This window comes from Rhinoraja longicauda, chromosome 25 (genome assembly GCF_053455715.1).
Source record: "Rhinoraja longicauda isolate Sanriku21f chromosome 25, sRhiLon1.1, whole genome shotgun sequence".
Lineage (NCBI taxonomy): Eukaryota > Metazoa > Chordata > Chondrichthyes > Rajiformes > Arhynchobatidae > Rhinoraja > Rhinoraja longicauda.
Window position 1 is genome coordinate 12,638,104 of NC_135977.1, and position 16,638 is coordinate 12,654,741.

At 38.9% G+C, this 16,638-nt stretch overlaps 1 protein-coding gene across 4 annotated transcripts in view; it reads right to left on the reverse strand.

Annotated features, from left to right (window-relative positions):
- ypel1 (yippee-like 1) overlaps nucleotides 1-16,638 on the reverse strand; it is a 79,486-nt gene that overhangs the window by 26,259 nt on the left and 36,589 nt on the right. For 2 of the 4 annotated variants that reach the window (XR_013548891.1, XR_013548892.1), the window contains exons 4-5: nucleotides 13,907-14,015; nucleotides 10,207-12,692 (exon numbers count right to left, since the gene is read on the reverse strand). Coding sequence is in view for 2 of the 4 variants with exons in the window: in XM_078421435.1 (XP_078277561.1) it covers nucleotides 12,603-12,692; nucleotides 13,907-14,015 (199 nt within the window). In the remaining 2 variants the exon portion in view is untranslated. Of the gene's footprint in view, nucleotides 1-10,048; nucleotides 12,693-13,906; nucleotides 14,016-16,638 lie in introns of those variants that run through there. The other 2 variants (XM_078421435.1, XM_078421434.1) reach the window with 1 other exon arrangement.

A 16,638-nucleotide genomic window follows, 5' to 3' on the forward strand; every position in this document is an offset into this window, starting at 1 on the left:
TCCAAAATTGATCTTGAAATGAAGATGTTTAGACTGGAGTGCTGTCCTGAACACTCTTGCAGTGGTCCCCAGGACTGACATGAATGACTTCAATCAACTGAAAACATCTTAGTTTCAAGTATGACCCCCAATTAGTGGTGAGCTTTCATCATATTTCCTATTGTCATGAGAATTTTGCTGGCTCAAAAGGTGAAATAATGTCTTGAAGACCAGGGAAGTCACTCTCACCTCCATCATTCATCTTCTTTTCTATGTTTAGGCCAAACATGTAATTAGATCTGGAGCGTGTGGTTTTGGCAAGACTAAAACTAGTGTTATTAGTGGTTGTTTGGTAATACTGACAATAACCCTTATAATCATTCTGCTTCGATTTGATTGTAGACAGATGGATTTTATATGTTACACTCACTTCTTGGCATGACACACCATGTATTTTTCCATACAAATGGGCAGACGATCATAATGTTGCGATCCAGGAATGGGTTGGAAGGAGGATGGCTCAATCTTAAACAGAATTGTACAGTCAATAGTAGTTTAATCTTTGCTGCATCTTGCCCCCTTTGCCATTTCTTCGGTATTACACAGGATTTGATTTTTGGCTGAAGGCTGGCGTATGTGAAGGTTGGTCTCAGGAGGAGATTGAGAAGAACTACTTCAGCTTTGTGTTTAGTTATCATATGCCGAGTTATTTTACTGAAAACAATTCACCTTACGAGGGGAATACAAATACATCAAGTGAATGATGCGGACTTGTTTTAATGAGACAACGGCCGCAGATCGTTGTAGATCAGGAGTAATCAGCAGTGTTTTTGGATGAAGCATTTTCTTCAGCTTTCAATAGACAATAGCAGCACCTCAATATATTTGACGGGGGGAAAAAAACAGCTCCACCTGCCAAATACACATTTGATTCTCAATCTGATACCTGGACAAGAGAATATAAATGATTTTTATTTTGGAAGATGGAGAGGAAGAGCAAGGTTATGAGGTGGGGGTAAATGCTTCAGTGTGTGGTTGGCCTGTACTAACTAATTGCAGTACAGGTTGAAGAGTTTTTCTGGCACCCTTGATTAAAAAACCTTTCTAGATGATCCGTTTTTCTGGGCCAACATAGGTCAAGTGATAATGAAACGACAAAACACCCCTGGTCCTCGAATGACACCCCTCCCAAGTCTCTACAGCACGATTGAGTGCCAGAAACTTAAACAAATATAAAATGTAAACTGAATGAGAATTTAAAAACCTCGATCCCTCTGTACATCAATGCGTTTAAGCGTCCAAATTTACTCTCCCTAGCTCCTGCTTGTTAATACTATAATCTACTATTTTAAATGCTTTCTACCCTGAGCAAAGACCCAAGTCGTCAAACGCTCCAAATACGAGCGCTTCAATTTACTGTTACCTTCTATTATGTTTGTTAGATTCCAGTGAAATTACAACGCAGTCTTGCAGTCATCCATAAAGTAGTCACTCCTTCACAGCACTCTGATTTATTCTGATGTAAATGCCCAATCCCACCCTGGTCTTAAGTCACACATTTTGGACAAACTACCAGTTACTCTTTTCCACTATCAGCTGACCTTCCCCACTGGCCCACTCCATTCAGTACTCAAGCTTTCATCAAGCTTATAGCTGATCAACATTATATGCCCAAAATCCAATCACTCACCCTAAAGTTTTGACTGCTTACTATGTATTGGTATAATATATAATTGTATATATAAATATGTATTAGCATAACTATATAAATATCCATTTTGTATTGGGCAAATAGTGGCATTCTAACTTTACCTCAGTTGAACGAATAGTGGCAGCAGAAATAGTTTTCATGGATTTACTAAAGCAGAGTGAAATAAAAAAAATAGAACAAGGATAAAAAGACAGCGAGATAAATTGTGCTCTAGGAAGACATAAGGAAATTGACCAATCAATCTTTCATACGTACATTTGAACTTTTCTTACTACATCCCAACCTTAGTTGCAGCGTGCAGTTAAAGGCCGAAGAATTTATCAATACAGGAGCACCGTGACAGTTAAGTATAATGAGCAAAGAGCTGGGAGCTCTTAAAGTGACAGTTTCCAATTGATCTGAAGCTACTGTGAGCAGGATGAACATGATGGTGGTTAACAGCACTGGGAAGCTAGAAAAAAAGTAACTTGCCTTGAAGAATGACCGATCCTATTGGAATCTACCATATGATTCCTCAGCAGTGGTGCTGTGCTGGTATTTTAACTACACAGAAATGGGTCGTCTACTTCTGATAATGGCCTGGTCCTACAGTTGAACCAGTACCATTCACATTCTGTGCAGTCAAAATTATTGAACCAACACTAAATCATATGCACTGATAGACGAGTGATTCAAGGCAGTTAGCCACCATCTCCATAAATGGGCAAAAAAGTATGGACAATAACAGTAATGCCCTGATCCTGAACATGAATACAAAAATACCTAAACTTTTATTTAATGTTCAATTTGTACATTAAAATAAGCTACTGAATGTCTAACCTACCATGTGTTTTGGAAGATAACCAGAGAAGAGGATACACCATCCACATGGCTACACTTTCCCTTGGTAGCTGAGGAAAAAAACTTAAATCCATAAGAAATGTCGATTAAGCCTGCAACAAGAATGATGTTTTGACATAATCTTTGTAATCATTTGCAGAGCTTTCAAAATGCATCAATTAGGAGAAATGGATTGGCATCTATAGATAGAACAAAAAAGGAAACATGATTTTCAAACCATTAATAAACCAGTGGCTATAGGGAGGACTCTGGTTTGGACTCCTGACTGATCATATTGATAAAAGATTTATAACGAGGAAGAAAACACAACACGACTGTAAATTCGCAAGACACCTACAAGTAACAAATAAAAGAAAACCAGAAGTAAACACTATGCTCTGGAAGCCAAGGCAGTGGAAAATAAGGAAGTATTAAACAGAAAGTAATAAAAAGGAACTGCAGATGCTGTTTTATACCAAAGGTAAACACAAAATGCTGGAATAACTCAAGTCAGGTGGCATCTCTGGAGAAAATTTATAGCTGGCTTTTCAGGTCGGGACCCTTGTTCAGAGTCGAGTGGTAAAAGGATATCAGCAAATTAAAAGGGACTAAGAAATCCTTAGACCTAGTGGCTTGCACCTAACGATTCTGAAAGAAATGGATGCATAGTAATTGTAACACTATTATTCATGAAAGGGTACAAGATTGGGGAATCAAAATGTACAGGATTTGGGGGGAAAAAAACCAAACCTGAAGTACAACATAGTTTTTGCTGAAACAAGGAACTGCAGATGCTGGAATAACTCAGCATCTCTGGAGTACAAGGACAGGTGACATTTCAGGTGGGGATGCTTCTTCAGACTAATTTTGACAGACTTGTTTCAGACAAACTTTCCTTTTAGACAATACAGAGTTCCATCAGATTGATCCTGCGATAAGGGATTAAGCTTTATTATGAATAATTCTTGATGGGCCATATTCTCTGAATTATAGAAGAGCAAAAGGCTACCTTACTGAAACAAGCAAGATGCCAAGAGAATTTGACAAGTTTGGATACACGTTTTCTCAAATGGGAGAGAGTTCTCTCAAGTCGTGAATCTTTGGAATTCGCTGACTGGAGAACTGAATACTGAGCCATAAATGATTCACGACAAAGAAAAGTAGATTTTTGGATGAGGAGAAAATAGGATATTATGGTGAAGTCAAAAAAGGAAATATAGCATCTGCAATATAGCAGGACAAAATATGGGCCACTCTCATTTCTTATGTTCCAATTACAAGAAGTCAATTTAATAAACAAACCATTTAGTATTTTCTGCACACTTGCAAATAATTATGATCAACAGCTCTAACCAGAACCTAATCGTCTCTGATTTGGAAGGAGAAAGTGACTCGAATTACTTCTGTACACCATAGCTTGAATGCAACTATGATTGGAATAAACATCATTCCTACTATAAAGGGCAGCTGTTATTTTTATAAACCCCCCTGCAGGAAACTTGACCCAAAAAGTCAATGGTGAACAAGTTTGCCAGAGCCAATTAAGATGCAAGCTTCCAATTTGAAATTCAGCCAATAAATCAGCTTGCAACTTACTCCATTTCTTCTTAATGTGTTGGTGATTTGCCCAAGCATGAAACAAATAGCCTTTTTTAACCTCCAGTTAATGAAGGCCAAAATTTCAAATAACCAACATCACTCCTCATGAGAACAAATAAGTTTCTTTCTGCAGCTATCAGTTTCTTGATTGACCTGTTAAAACAAACGTAGTATTCTTCTCTATCCATTACCTTGCAATTCCCAACCTTTAAAATTATACAGTCATTGGCCTAAAATAGATGCACAACATATTTAAAAGGTGAAATCATGATATGCCCAAGAACTAAATTTGTTTTGCCAGTTCTCCATGTAAAAGAATAGATTGGATCCTACCATCATCAAAATCAAAACCATTAACTAGGTTCACCAACAGCTCCTGACCTGATTAGTACAACAGGCTATTGAATTGCGCATTTAGTCTTTTACCTTTCCTCTGGGACTTTCCATGAGCAGAAAGGAAGTATGCTGGAAATTCAGTGACTGGATTAATTTTAGCTTAGCGGGACAAAATTCTCATCATTCTCATTATTGAATACTCATGAAGTCACAGGTTCATTTTTGACAAATCTACATAATCTTCAAACTGCAGTCAGAAAAACGTGCAACTTCTACATCCATTTAAAACATTTCCTGTCACAGTAACAGGTTATAGAGATAGGCCACTCAGCCCACCATGTCTATCCCACCCTTCAAGTACCTACCAATGCTAATCCCATTTACCAGTGCTAATTCCAATCCAATTCCTTCTGTGCATTAGCAATTTACGTGTTCTCTGGAGAACACTTGAATGTTGTGCGATTATCTGCTTTCACCATTCATTCAGATCTCAACCACCACCAGATGAATGTTTGACCTTAGATTCCCTCCAAACCTCTTACTTTAAACCCTTGCACTCTAATTTTAGGTACCTCTGCCATGGGAAAAGGCTTTTCATTATTTATGTTCTTCAATTTTGAATACATTCACCAGATCCCTCAGCAGCCTATTCCATGCAAAGGAAGACAAACCCAGCCTATTAAATCCCACCTGTAACTATTCCATCCCAGGCATCATTCTGTTGGATCTGCTCTGTACCCTCTTCCATTGTAATCATCTCTTTCCAATAAAATCGCGACCAGAACTGTACACAATACCCCTGGTTTTATAAGTTGTACTATAACCTCCCTGCTCTTACATTCTTGGCCCTAGCTAATAAGGCCAGCATCTCATATTCCTTCTTCACCACCTTATCTACTAGTATTTCCATCCTCAGTCTCCTACTCTCCAAAGAAAATCTCACAGCCTATCCAAACACTCTCTGTAACCCGAGTCTGCATGAGCAGGCAACATTCTGGTGAATCTCTTCTGCACCCTTTCCACTTTAATAACATTCTTCCTGTAGCTGGCAACTGGAAATGTACAGTACTCCAAGTGTGGTCTCACCAAGAACTTTTATAGCATCATGTTCCCACTTTTGTACACAATACCCTTCCCAAAGAAGGAAATTGTGCCAAACATCTTATTCAACACATTGACCACCTGGTTTGGCACTTTAAGGCAACCAAGCACTATACCTCAGGATCTCTCTCTTCTCCAACACTCTACCATTTATTGTTAGAAGCCTGGAGAGTGTTGCAGAACAGGGAGATCTAGTTTGTCATACTAAAGTGCAACACCTCAATGGAAGTTAAATTCCATTTGCCTATCCTTACCCATCTTCCCTATGATCTGGTTGTAAACTTAGATATCCTTCCTCACTACACAACCATCTTTGGTGTCATCTGCCAATTTACTAACAATGTTAACTACATTGTCATCCAAATTGCTAATGAAAATAACAAGCAACAGTGGACCTGGCACCAACCCCTGCAGCACACCACTGGTCACAGGTCTCTAATAAGAAAAACAACTCTCATCAACTGCCTTTTGATTCCTTCCTGCAAGCTTAATTTGAATCCAGATGGCTATCTCAACTTTGATTCCCCCGAGCATAAAGTTAGTTAGCTGGTCATAGTTCAGCAGGGTGCAATCACCTCAGTCAGAAGACCAATGGCACTCAAATATTTCCGCACAAAATCCAGTACAGCATCAAGGGATGAGATGATTAAGCAAGGTCCCAAAAATCCCTCTTTGGTGGACAGACACAAGAGATAATGTGTAGAATCTGGGCCAATATTCATAAATTGGAATGTTGTTTTGGAATCTTTGTATGTGTAAATTGGCTTACATATATTTAAAATTACAACAGTCAACTCACTTCAGACACAAATTTCTATATCTGTAAAGAGCATTGGGATAACCTGAGATTGTGAGAAATTATATAGAGTAGAAAATAACAAGTTAACCGATGAAATAATAATTCTCTACCACTTCAACATACTATTGAGAACAAATTTCAAGTGCATGGTTGAAGGAACCGTAATTTAAGAGAAGCTAGTCCATAAAATAGACAAATTCACTAACAGCAACAGGAAATGAAACTAGTTTCAGTTTTATGAAAGTGCTCAGAAGCAGCTGACATTCACATCTGGCATGGAATCTCATGACATTCATATTTCATGTTTCTCTCCTATTGCCAACATTAGTCAAGATTGTTTTATTGTTATGTGTCCCGAATCAGAACAATAAAATGACTTGCAGCAGCACAATGGATATGGAAACAAAGTACTCGGTACACACCACAATAAACAAAAAGTTCAATGTATTAACAATATATTAACAGTACAGTGCAAAGACAAAAACAATGCCTCCAGGTCCCTAGTGCAATCAAGGCAATTGTTTGTAGTGTTGAATAGCCTGATAGTTGTTAGGATGAAGCCTGATGGTCGTTGGGAATTAGGCAATTAAACTACACACACAGAAAAATTAACAGACTTCCAGAAATGTTTTTTCAGTCCAGCATTTGCAATCCATTCAAAAAAGGGGCTTGACAATTCAGTGCAGCTCCACATGTTACATCGACTTTTCCCCTCCTTCACTTCCTGGAACCTGAACCTCTGGAAGAGAGGCTCTTCCATCATAATTGCACAGGTAGAAACCCAGTCTAGCAATCAGTAGTATGGAAAAGTTTGGCCAGGCCACAAAGAACCCTTCCGCTATTCTCAGAAACAGTGCCATAGGATCTCATGCCAATCTCAAGAGGATCGCAATCTCATTCAAAAGATGGATAATCAACAAATAAAATCCAAAACAATAAAACTGCTTTAACTTCAATAGCCAAACAGAAAAGTTCACAGACTGTCCTTCATCTTCAGATTAGTCTGGAAGCCCTATTGTAAAAAACTAGTCCAATTTTCTTCTCAGTTCTTTTACTGCTTTGTTAGGATGCTGTTTATAAACAAAAAAGTAAACAAAGAAATAAATCAGTACTTAAGTCACAATGCCAACACTGGTTTGCTTCTAGATTTGGCGAACAAACAAAAAAACCCTAATGTCAGTTACATGCATTGGCTTTTGATCAGAATTTGCAGACTATTCTCAGTTGCAATAATGTGCTGCCCGTTGAAAGCATTCCGCAGAGCCTCTATCAGCCAGTTCTATGTTCAGACACATACAACCGTACATCCCGGGTCTATTTTATTTGTACCAGCGCATGTCTGAGTGGTAACAGCTTTTTAAATAAAATTCATAACATTGCTTGCGTTAAATTCATTATCAGACAATCGTACTAGTCTTTGGACAGCCTCAACATCATTGTTGGAGGTCACTGAATACAAACCAGCATTGAATAAAATAGAGCTTTAGCACCAGGAACTCATTAATTTTCTCATGTTACTTGTATTTCATCTTGATACATTACTAACATTTCTTTCCATAATTAAAATCTCTATTTTTAAAGCACTCCTTAGCTCCCCTTCCAACCTCTTCATGTAAGCAAGATGATTAATGATACAACTGAAGATATTTGAGCCTAGAACAAAGCTCCTCAGTCTGAAGAAGGGTTTCGACCTGAAATATCACCCATTCCTTTTCTCCAGAGATGCTGCCTGGCCCGCTGAGTTACTCCAGCATTTTGTGTCTTATCTCCTCAGTACTGCGTCCTGCAGCTGGGAAGATTGACCTGCAACTTCTCTTTAGTACGTGATACAACTCTATCCAACTGAGCTTTCCCCTCAATTTCTACAGACTTTAGTTTTACCAGGACACAGATCCATCAAATCAGGGCAGCATTAAATTAACACAGCCCTGATGTCAAAGGCATTCACTCTCCTTTTGTCTTTGGAATTCAGCCATTTAAGCACACATTTAAACAAATGATGTAAACCTGTCTTGGAGCCAAGGGTTCCTGAAAAACACAAACTGAGCAACAACTTATTGGCAGGGAAATTGTCACTTGAAAGCACTATTTACAATACCTTCCATCATGCTCTTGATTGAAGCTAAACTAATAGGCAGATTGTGGGAATGTCAGATTAATAGTCAGATAGATTTGTCCTGCTTTGTGGTTAGGGCATACTTCAATCATCTACATTGTCAGCTATCTGCCAGAATTGGACCCTGGAACACATAAACTGTTCTGCAATGCAAGTCTTGAGCCAAACATCCAGAATGTTGTCTATTCAAATCCCTTCGCTGCATTCCATTCTTTTTTGCCATTTCATGACATAACATGGAGTGCATACAATGGAATGATAAAAGTCTTTTGTAATGGAGGCGACCACAGAAAAAAGTACAAATGGCCCATTCTCCCAGCTCTTTAGCTGCATCTTTGTCAGGGATGTTCTGTCATTGCGAGGACAGGAATGCACTCATAGCCTATCCAGCTACCTACCTAATCTGGGGGATCCGAGGAGATTTTGTGTGTTGTGATAAGTACCCCCACACACACCAAGGCAAGTTTGGACCATTCACTTGATGGTAATGGTAGTGAGAGTTGTGACAGGTAATGAGACAAAATAAGTCTGTGCTGCTTATGGCCACAGAATCCCACAAAGTCTCCAGTTTGTACTCCAGATCTCTTATGAATCCCCCCCAATTAGCACAATAGTTATGGCCTGCATGGCCAGTGTGTGAATGCACACCTTAACTCCACAAGAGTTGTTTAATCTGTCTACGTGTAGGAAAGAACTGCAGATGCTGGTTTAAATCGAAGGTAGACACAAAATGCTGGAGTAACTCAAGGCGACAGGCAGCATCTCTGGAGAAGGAATGGGTAACATTTCAGATCGAGACCCTTCTTCAGTCAACCCGAAACGTCACCTATTCCTTCTCTCCAGAGATGCTGCCTGTCCCGCTGAGTTACTCCAGCATTTTTAATCTGTCCATGGTCATTACAATAGTTGAGGAACAGGAAGTCAGTTTATTCCATTGTGATTTTCTCACCTCATGCAGAAAACCTACTTTGTAAGGAAGCTACTTCAAGACACAGACAGTGCAGATGTTATAATGTCACTCGGAAGTCCCTCACTGTATTTTTTGAACAGTTGAAGCTTTTTATCTGAAGCATTGTTCATCTTAGAGTAGCACCAATTTATCAGCCAAAACAGTACAAAGGATAATAAGAGTATACAGAATAAAATCCTGAAAAATAAAAGGCCTTGAGGAGAAAGGGCAGATTTGTATTTCAGGTACAGTATAACCAGTCAGGCATTCCCACCTGTGAATAACCAGTTACTTTGGTTCAGTTAGCAGCAATCCTGTCTGAGAGAAAGAGAATTGTATTCAAATTTCAATAGCTGACACTTTGGTTAAAAGCAAGTGCTGCAGTGTCAATAATCTGCCAGCACCAGATGTTAAGAGCTCTGGTCACAGTTTGAGGAGCACCTATTCCTTTGAGAGTCCTGCGTAATATTCCTACATTACTCATTGGCCTAAACAGCAGTTGATCATAATTGCATTGTTCTTTGTGACTCACTAATGCACTTACTAAACCTAACCATTTAATAACATGAAAGTTAACTTCAAACCAACTCATTAAAACAAGCACTTGGAATTTCACTTTCAAAATGTTCCATTTCAAAGGAATGATTTATTTTCACCCAGACTAAATGCATCAACATTTAATTGTAATTCATACTTGTCATTCCCACGTCAATATTCTTTGGTCATCTTTAGTGACCTTTTCATTAATAATTTGAAATTGAGCAAACTCAATGATCAATGTTTCTGGAATCACTTACCCTCCTTTGACAAATCAAGCAGCAAATAACATCTTCAGGATCCCTTAACCACATCTCTATCCAGTTCAGCACACAAGAGTTATTATGCAACAACATTGAGGCTGCAAGTGCACATCACGTACTCTTGTTGGTCTCGACTTCACACACGCAGCTCTTCAACAATTATTAACAGATAGGATGTATCCTGGTGAGTCTTTTATTTTAACTCCAGTACAATACAGTGTGTTGCTGCACAAAGTTGATGTAGTTTCAAGACAGATCAGCAAAGCAATGTATAGTCCCAATAGCTATGAAGGGTTGGGGGTGAGAAGAGGTAATAAAAGCATTCAAGTTTATAAAAAATACAAAAGAATTCAGGCACCAAAAAAAACATTTACTTTAACAATATATAACATGCTTTAGAACTTGTAATATTATCAATCACCCTTGTAGAAAAGAATGCTCCAGACTTAACATTCTTCTTGTGCACTAACACCAAATGGCCACTGCCCTCAGCTCTTCAGAGCAAAACTCAACTTACTACTGGATGAATATTAACAACTCTAAAGCCTCAACCAAAATAAAAAAGATCTCAAACAAAAAAAATTGATTGTAGTGAAAGGAAAATAAAAGTGTTTAAAAATAAATTAAAAATGTTATCAGTCTCTGGATGTTAAACCAACGAACAAGCACCCTGGGATTAGCCAGCTCAACAGCCTGCTCCATTGGTCCAAGAAGAGATGCCCTTCCCACCCCAACCCTCTCCATCTTTTATTTTTTTAAAGGGCGAAAAATGAAAAGCAAAAATCACAAAACCTGAAAACAAACACTAAATCAGATTGCAAAGTTAAATGTTATTGCAACAAAACACAAGAATTACAGAGAACAAAAGTGCTCAGGTAGGGGAAGCAAATCAACTTACCCAGTAAAAATATGTATAAAACCTTAAATATGTTTCTTCTTCTAAATGTACAAAAATGTTTTCTTTTTATATATAGGGAAACTGGTTCAACAAGATCCTCGATCTGTAGACTGCTTCAAGTATTTAATTTCTGTAGTGCGACCCTCTTGAAATCGGCGCAGTAACCAGACTGGCCCCCACTTGGTTTCCAAAAAATGTTCCTTCTTCAGTGGCGCTTATCTGATCAGGACCCATCCCCAAAGAATTTCAACTCAATGCACGGCACCAAGGAATGAAAATTCTGACAGCAAGAGAGCAGGCAAAAAAAAATGTTGGCTATAAGTGGTGATAGGAACACTATATTTTTAAAAATATCTGCTGGACCTTCCTGTTAACACTGCATATGAAATTTCTAGCAGCAGAGTGCACCATTACCTGTAGCAGGTGCACCCATACGACAAAAAAATGATTTAACCAGCAAACCATTGCACCCAGAAATTGTTCATACTCCAAGAATTGGGAATGACAATTTGGGAAAAGAAAACAGGAAGCAGAGATCAGAACAGGAGAATGCGAGGAAAGAAAAATATAAAACTTGTTTGAAAAAGGAGCAAAAGCAAAGTTCTGGAGTGTGTGCATGTTCCAGGCAAGGGAACTTTATGCGTCTGTTAAGTTTTAACAGTCCGCAGACCAGGAGCCCAGCTCTACGTTTAAAAACAAAAAGGATGTTATACCCAGAAAACCTACTTTTGTGCCCAATTTTGTCCAATGCATAAGTATACTGCTACATGGAACCAGCCATATGTGTCCATAAACCTACCTTTGTACAATTTCAGTGAGTCCCCTCTATCCCCTTACCACAGCTCCCATTAAATGGTACAGCTGCTACATGCTAGATTTATGCCCACTAGCCATCTAGCAACAGTCTTGGAATAACGGAACAAATGCAGTCGATGGGGACTCAACTGTACCTCAGTGTCACAATACTGTAACCATTACTTCCCGGTCCCAAAGCAACTCTAAAAATTAAAAATGCTACATTTAGATGTAGATGTATAAACGTATATAAACTCCCTTCACAATGATCTCCATGCTGATCAGCTAACCTATTTCTGTATCAGACCATGAACAGCGATAGAAGTGACATATAGAGGGTAGTTTAAAAGAGGGGGAGTGAGAACAGCCAAGTTCAGAACAGTCGTCTGTAAAGCTAAACTCTCCAAAAATAAAAGTTTCAACTATTTCTCCTCGCTCAAACCGTAAAGAGCTTTGAAAAAATTCTCATCTATAGCTGTTTTACAGTGTTTCACACAAGAGAACACCAAACCTAGACAAAGATTAAAAAAAAGAGCAAAAGGGCCAACAAGAAGGCAACATCAATGGTTCAGCTGTAAGGTTTTTTAAAAAAAAGTCAGCAAATGTTCTTAGAGCCGTCTTATAGCAGAGCATTTTCTGTCCATTAGATCAGCCTTATACAGTCTTTAAAACAGAGCAGCAGGGGTCTGTAGCTCACTGGTCACTCCCACCCATTGTCTTTAATCATGTGGGCCAGTTCAATAATGAACTTTCCTTCTTTGTACTTCTGACTGCTCTCGAAGGCATGTTCCTGCAACAAAAATAAAAGAGGGGAACATAGCATCAGTGGGGTGGAGACGGAAAAAAAATAGCAGGCAATGAACTATAAAAGTGAATAAAAACAAAGGTGTTATAAACCAAGGTCACCTAAATTGGAACACCAATCACTTAGGTAAATCGGAATTATAAATACAATACTATTATCACTGATAGTTCCATCTTTGAAAGAAATCCTATAAAAAAGGACTGTGTTGTGCATGTTGCATTATTAACTTCAATCAACCACCTTTTATCTGCTTAAGTGCAAGAGAGCATGGCATCAGGCAATTAACAAGAAATTACTCACTTGGATGGAACAAGATTTCATTCGAGTCATTTCATTTCCAAAGACGTACAGGTATGTAGGTTAATTGGCTGGGTAAATGTAAAAAAAAATAAAAATTGTCCCTAGTGGGTGTAGGATAGTGTTAATGTACGGGGATCACTGGGCGGCACGGACTTGGAGGGCCGAAAAGGCCTGTTTCCGGCTGTATATATATGATATGATGATTTCATAATGTATCATGTGATTTTCTCCTAGGTCCATAAACCAAGAATGTGCCTCTCATGCAAGTCTCTCCCAATGGAAGTAACATCTAATACCAATTTGTAAAAAGCCAAGGATAAGGAAAAACAGATGGAGAAGCACAATGTTTCCACCTTAAACCCTTTGAAGAACATCAGAAACGGATGAGGTCTCATGTCTACTCTGTCATTCGCTAGTAGATCATTAACTTCAGTGCCATTTTCCTGCACTAACTCCATTAAGGGCAGCACAGTGGGTAGAGCTGCTGCCTCACTGCAGAGACCAGTGTTCGGTCCTGACCTCGTCAGTGTAGAGTTTGCATGTTCTCCCAGTGACCACATGTATTTTCTCCGGGTGCTCTGGTTTCCTCCCACATCTCAAAGAGATTCCATGTGGGGTTGTAGGGTAATTGGCCCTCTATACATTTCCCCTAGAGTGTAGGATGATAAAGTGGGATAACGGAACTTGTTTGAATGATGATCAACGGTCAGCATTGACTCAGTGGGCCGATGGGCCCGTTTCTATGCTGTATCTCTAAACTAAAGAATCCATCATTCACAGGTCCTGATAATAAATGTACCGCGAATTGAGGGAGAGGATTTCCCCTCCCACATATTCCCTTCCAGTTACAGAATAAGCAAGACCGCAAAATGTAATAGGAGCAATATGGAGACACGTACATATTTCCATCCCAGAGTTGTTTTGCAGTTCTCGCAGTAGATGTCTGCAACAGCATGCAATCCCGTCAGCAGCACTCTTTCTTCAGCAGGGCCACAGCCCACATTCACCCTGCAGAAGAAAAGATAATAGCTTTAAGTGTGATGTACATCGCATCCTGCAGAGCCCACAAAACTCTTTAACCCCCACATGCCTACTCCATACCTGCCATGATACAATTTGAACCCTGATCTTTTCATTGTTAGCTCAGGTAACTGGATTGCAAGTCCAATAACTGCTGCACTGACATTATATCCACTAGACATTTTCAGTGGCCCGCAGTGCAGGACAAGGACGACACTCTGTGGAGCCCAACAATAGTATACTCAAACCACAACAGGGTATCGCTGAAAACAATCACAGCTGGTAGTGGTTTTAAAGTTGCTGTGGTTATCTCCAAAACCAAACCAACGTGGAAACTCCATTATGCAGCAAGTGACCATCTTGTAAACCAAAGGCAAAAACCAATGCCAAAAGAACAGCAACAATGAGAATAAAAAGGCAGAACCTTGAGTAGTAACAGGAAAGGAAAGACCAAGAGAATGTTGAGCATTCACAACTTGCCTATATGCAGGTATAAAATAGTGATGTCAGAATGATCTGCATATACCTGTGAGAACATGAAAATTATTTTTGCTTTGCGCCAGAACAAAGGAATTTGCAATCTTGGATGAGACCACATATCCACCTCTTTTTTCTATGATGGGCCTGGCAGAGGTTCTGTTTTTTTGGTACTTAGGGAACCCTTTTGGCATGGATATTATTGGTCTAACATTTCTTAAACGAAAGCGGAAGGCCTCTCTCTCTCCCCTGCGGCCTGTCTGAGAACACTAATGAGTCCGAGAACACCAATGAGCGTTTCTGATGTGGGGATGATTCAGCAGTATGCCTTTAGTTTAAGGGCTCTCAACCTTCTGGCTGCTGTGCGGCAAAGTTTTGGGAGCTGTGCTGCATTGACTCAAGACCAACAGGAATTGTGCAAGTCCTTTTTTAGTACTCAATTCTGCATGTTAATCACCAATGTTGATTTACATTGGGCTTTGGCCAATTTTAAGATTTTATTTACAGGAGACTCAATTTGGCACGAGTACCAAACAAATAATATTTTAGCACACCAAAGTTGGTATAATCCCTTTTCTAGACTATAGTTGCTCATGGAGACTGATAATCTCAAAAAGAAAATAGAAAGTGCAGGAAATGCACAGATAAAGCTCTATGGAGAGTAATACAGAGATAAAATATTCATACAACAGAAAATTTAAGAAAAAGGAAGGAACGATTAGGGTTGTGCCGGATTATCTCATATCTCTAGTCATATTTCTTCTAATATAATCCCAACACTGTTTCAATGCGATAAAGATTTCTGCCTCTTCTACCCTTTTGACATCAAGTTTCAGATTCCTATGATCTGGATGAAAATAAAGTTCTCATTTCCTCTCTAACCTTTCCACCAATTTCATTAAATCCATTTGATTTAGCTTTCATCCAATCTGTTAGCACAACAAATACTTAATTTATCTAGGCCCTCACCTTTTTAAAGCTCCGCTCTGCCTCTTTTGTCCTCAGTAGTCAAAGCACCTCCTACAAATAGCCTATAGTTGATCTACAAGTGTCTTCTTTATTTAAAAAGGTGAAAAGAGAAGAATGCACCGTTTATATTTAATAACCGACAGTAAATGGTATCCCTGAACATGGCCAACCAGTCCAAATGTCCCATAGCATGGTTTATGCTCTAAACTTAATTTCACAGGAATACTTATGGTTATAAAGCCATGGTTTCTGAATAGTTTTTCCAGTTTACCCATAACCATTACTTCAATTTCATGGGAAATTAGCTCTTTTGCTTGCATTTTCTATTTTCAGCAGAAAAATAATAGCAATTCTGAAGCTGTTCCAAAATTATTATTTTTTTTAAATCACCCTTAAAAGGCTTTTCACGGTGGCATTTAAGGCCAAAAGGCTTATACACATTTCTGATTAAATGATGTATGCGAGAAGGAACTGCAGATGCTGGTTTAAATCGAAGATATAACCAGTCTGAAGAAGGGTCTCGACCCAAAACGTCACCCATTCCTTCTCTCCAGAGATGCTGCCTGTCCCGCAGAGTTACTCAATATGGTCATTATGGTCCTGCATGCAGTATGGAGTTGGTAGCAGTGGAATTGAAATTTGCAAAGACATATTGTTTACATCTTTCCAATATATGGAGAAAGTTTTCATTGACCGACATAGTTCTGGCAGATCATTTAAACAATTTAGGGACACTTAAATAACAGGGAGAAGTGATGACAAGTCAAAGATTAAACGTGTTTAAGGAGTGACATAGCCCTATAACATCGTTACGTACAGCACCACCTTCCTCCCCCCACCCTCAGAATTTCCTCATTATTGATTCTCTATCCATTGCAGCAACTATCAGGAATTGGAGAGAAAGAAATAAACATGTGGAGGTAAGAAAAGGGGGATACATATTAAACAAAAAATGGGGATACATTTTGCTAATTGGGAATGAAAGCACTTTTAATTATGGAACGGCAAGTAGTGCGTACAAGATGAAACTCAATGAAAACCCAACAGACCACAAAAACGTTTAGGAATGTTAGAGCCTTATCCAAACAATTTCACAAGAATCTGTGTAGACAAAACAAAAAACTGAAGCAGGGCATGGAGTAATGGGTGAAAGGGCAGGGCAATG